The sequence below is a fragment of the Etheostoma cragini genome, unplaced genomic scaffold (assembly GCF_013103735.1).
Source record: "Etheostoma cragini isolate CJK2018 unplaced genomic scaffold, CSU_Ecrag_1.0 ScbMSFa_2165, whole genome shotgun sequence".
Lineage (NCBI taxonomy): Eukaryota > Metazoa > Chordata > Actinopteri > Perciformes > Percidae > Etheostoma > Etheostoma cragini.
This window is the reverse complement of record NW_023266297.1, coordinates 4,275-7,747: the sequence shown is the minus strand read 5'-3', so window position 1 is coordinate 7,747 and position 3,473 is coordinate 4,275. Positions and strand designations below refer to the sequence as shown.

At 53.8% G+C, this 3,473-nt stretch overlaps 1 protein-coding gene across 1 annotated transcript; it reads left to right on the top strand.

Annotated features, from left to right (window-relative positions):
• The first annotated feature begins 564 nt into the window (after nucleotides 1-564).
• LOC117940309 (PDZ domain-containing protein 4-like) lies at nucleotides 565-3,467 on the top strand. Its single transcript, XM_034865638.1, has 4 exons — nucleotides 565-795; nucleotides 1,140-1,235; nucleotides 1,806-2,313; nucleotides 2,553-3,467. Exons 1-4 carry the CDS (start codon nucleotides 580-582, stop codon nucleotides 3,419-3,421), a joined length of 1,689 nt encoding a protein of 562 aa, XP_034721529.1. The 5' UTR covers nucleotides 565-579; the 3' UTR covers nucleotides 3,422-3,467.
• The last annotated feature ends 6 nt before the right edge of the window (nucleotides 3,468-3,473 follow it).

Sequence of the window (3,473 nt, the reverse complement as noted above, 5' to 3'; positions counted from 1 at the left end):
GGAACAAGGGCATTCCTGTTAGGAACAAGGGCATCCCTATTAGGAACAAGGGTATTCCTATTAGGAACAAGGGCATTCATGTTAGGAACAAGGGCATTCCTATTAGGAACAAGGGTATTCCTATTAGGAACAAGGGCATTCCTATTAGGAACAAGGGCATTCCTGTTAGGAACAAGGGCATCCCTTTTAGGAACAAGGGTATTCCTATTAGGAAAAAGGGCATTCCTATTAGGAACAAGGGCATTCCTATTAGGAACAAGGGTGTTCCTATTAGGAACAAGGGCATTCATGTTAGGAACAAGGGTATTCCTATTAGGAACAAGGGCATCCCTATTAGAAACAAGGGTATTCCTATTAGGAACAAGGGCATTCATGTTAGGAACAAGGGTATTCCTATTAGGAACAAGGGTATTCCTATTAGGAACAAGGGTATTCATGTTAGGAACAAGGGTATTCCTATTAGGAACAAGGGTATTCCTATTAGGAACAAGGGTGTTCCTCTTACTCTATATACACTTTAAAGTTAATTAGTTACTAACACAGCGTTTGTTTTCTCTACACAGGCCTTACTACGGTCACATGACTGCGTCACCTGACCTGTACTCGGCCGATGGTCGCATGATGATGTCGCCCGATGTCTATAATCCACCCAGCGGCTACCTGTGCAGATCGTCCAATGAGCAGCACCTGGGTAACAGCTACCTGTCCAGATCGTCCAATGAGCAGCACCTGGGTAACAGCTACCTGCCCAGCGTCTCCTACAGCTTAGATCACCTGGACAGACTGGACTACCAGGTGATGTATTGTGTATGTTTGTCTGATTCAGTGGAGTATGGCAGGTCCTTGATATACTTACATTATATAAGCCACCTGTATTTGTATATTTGGTTAATTTTGTAGTAAGCTGCTGCGAGTTTCAACGTTTATTGGCACCGTAATTTGACGTACTAGCGTGCTACCCTTAGCTAGCTAACAGCAACACAGTTTAAGAATACATGGCAAATAGGTCTAAACCGTCTGCTACACTTCATCTTTACAAACTCTGACACAGGTAAGCCCCGCCCACCCCAGCTTGGCGACCAATAGCAGGGAAGCATCAGGATGTATTAGTGTTTACATCGGTTGTATTTTCTCTCCAGGGTCCAGAAATGTTGCCGTACCAGCCGAACTCAGAGAGCTGTCTGATTGGCTGCTACAGCACAGAGGAGATGGAGCCAAATCATTTCCCCCGACAGGTACATTTCCCTTTAAAGTGTGAGTGTGGATGCAGATGTTGGGGGGGGTCAGATCTCTCCGAACCCATGATAATTAAAATTTCATCTGAAACATAATTAATAATAAAAAAAAGAGTTTGAAAAGTTAGTGGCAAACAGGACTTGAGTGTTTCAGAGTTTGCAGTGTGGAACTGAATGCTCCTATAGTTAAAGGAGGTGCACCTGAATGCACCTATAGCTAAAGAATGTGCACCTGAATGCACCTATAGGTAAAGAAGGTGCACCTGAATGCACCTCTCACTGCAACACGATCCCGCCGCTCAAAAACCTCCAACCGCCTCCTACTCCCCGGAACGTACCACTATTTATAGACATTTTACACTGATGTTTTTTACCTTGCTTTTATGATCTTACCTGTAGCACTTTGAGATTTGTTTAAATGTAAAGTGCATTACAAATAAAATGTATTATTATTATTACCTATAGTTAAAGAAGGTTCACCACTAAGCTAACATTAACCTGTGTCTTTAGCTGCATGCTACCAGCCGCTAAGCTAACATTAGCAACTATGTTCTCTGACCTTCTCTGTAGTCCGACTATCAGCCTCCGTGGCGGTCCGATCGTCTCCTCGGATACCTTCCGCTCAGCGAGCTGGACAGCGGCCTGGGCTGCGGCCCGGACAGCCCGCACCACCGGACGGTCCTGTCGGAGGCGGAGACGGACGCCATGTCCTCGCTGCCAGGCCACACCCCCTCCTCCCCGGGCTCCTCCTCCTCCTCCGAGTCGCTGCTGTCCTCCGAGCCCAGCGATTCCGGCTTCCACAGCGTCAGCACCGGCGAACACCGGCGGCTGCACAAGATCCACGGAAGCCACGCCCACAGACAGACTCACCATCTCCGCTCAGGCCACTCCCCCCGGGAGCAGAGAGGACGCTGGGACTTGGAGTCCATCCCTGAGACGACTCCGATGGCTCACTCTGGAGTGCCGCAGGCGTCCCGCTGCACTGTGGGAAACAGCACAACCACAACGGTTCACTTCCACCGAGCGGAGAGGAGTCCCACCTTACCTCGCCACCGCTCGCCGCCGTCGCCATCCGCTGGTTAGTAAAACTATACATCACCCCCAGACCGGGGTATGCTAACCGAAAGCCTGGGGCGATCCAGGGGCGAACAACACACTTACCTAATGTTAATAACCTCCCTCAATCACCATCGCATCCTAAACCGCTAAGCTAACATTACCCTGAGTCTTTAGGTGCATGCTACCACCCGCTAAGCTAACATTACCCTGTGTCTTTAGCTGCATTAGCTAACATTACCTGATTCCTTCTGTGTGCAGGTTGCCGTACGGAGCCGTGCCAGCGGAGGGCGCTGTGGCTGGAGGGCGGCGGCCGGCGGCCTGAGGCACCAGGGCGGAGTCGAACGGTCACAGACTTGAGCGACGGCCGGCGGCCCCGCCGGGCCAGCCACCCCGTCACAGCAGACCCAGACCTTGGAACCAGCCAGCCGGGGACGGCGAGCACCACGCTGGGGCAGCGGAGCCGGGCCAGTTACCCTAGCAACTGTCACCCCAGCAACCAAAAGTTGCTCAGCATCGACAGAACCGGCCTGACCAATCAGAGCTCTCGGAGCCATGAGGACTCGCTCTCTAAGAGTCCTGGGTCGTCCAGCGGGGCTTCAGACTGGCGAGGCTTCTCCACCCTCGGGAACCGCCCCGGCGCCCCCGCAGGCCCCCCGGTGCCGTGCTACAGCACGCTGGGGACCCCGCGGCCCCCTCCCCGTTCCCCCCCCTCCCCCCGCTCCAGGCTGGCCAATCAGAAGTCGGTCAGGAACCAGCTGCTGCGGGCGCGGGCGTGCCGCCTGGCCCGGGAGCGCAGCGAGGTCACGACGGACGAGGAGGTGCGGGGGGGCAACGGGGGGGCCGGCGAGGATGACGGGCGCTGGGGGGGGCGGTACTGGAGCCGCACGGAGAGGAGGCGCCATCTGGCGTTGTCAAGGCAACACCGGGAGAGGAGGGGCGGGGGGGAGGAGGCGGGCGGCGGGCTGCAGGCCGTGTTGGAGCTGAGTCACATGAAGCAGAATAGACTCAGGAACAGCAAGCTGCTCGATGATTGGACGACGGTCGAGGAACTGCTGACTCATGGGACGCGGGTGGAGAGCGACAGCCAGCTCTGCCCCAGCCCTCTGCTATCGGTTACTACTGTCTGACTCTGCTATCGTTTACTACTGTCTGACTCTGCTATCGGTTACTACTGTCTGA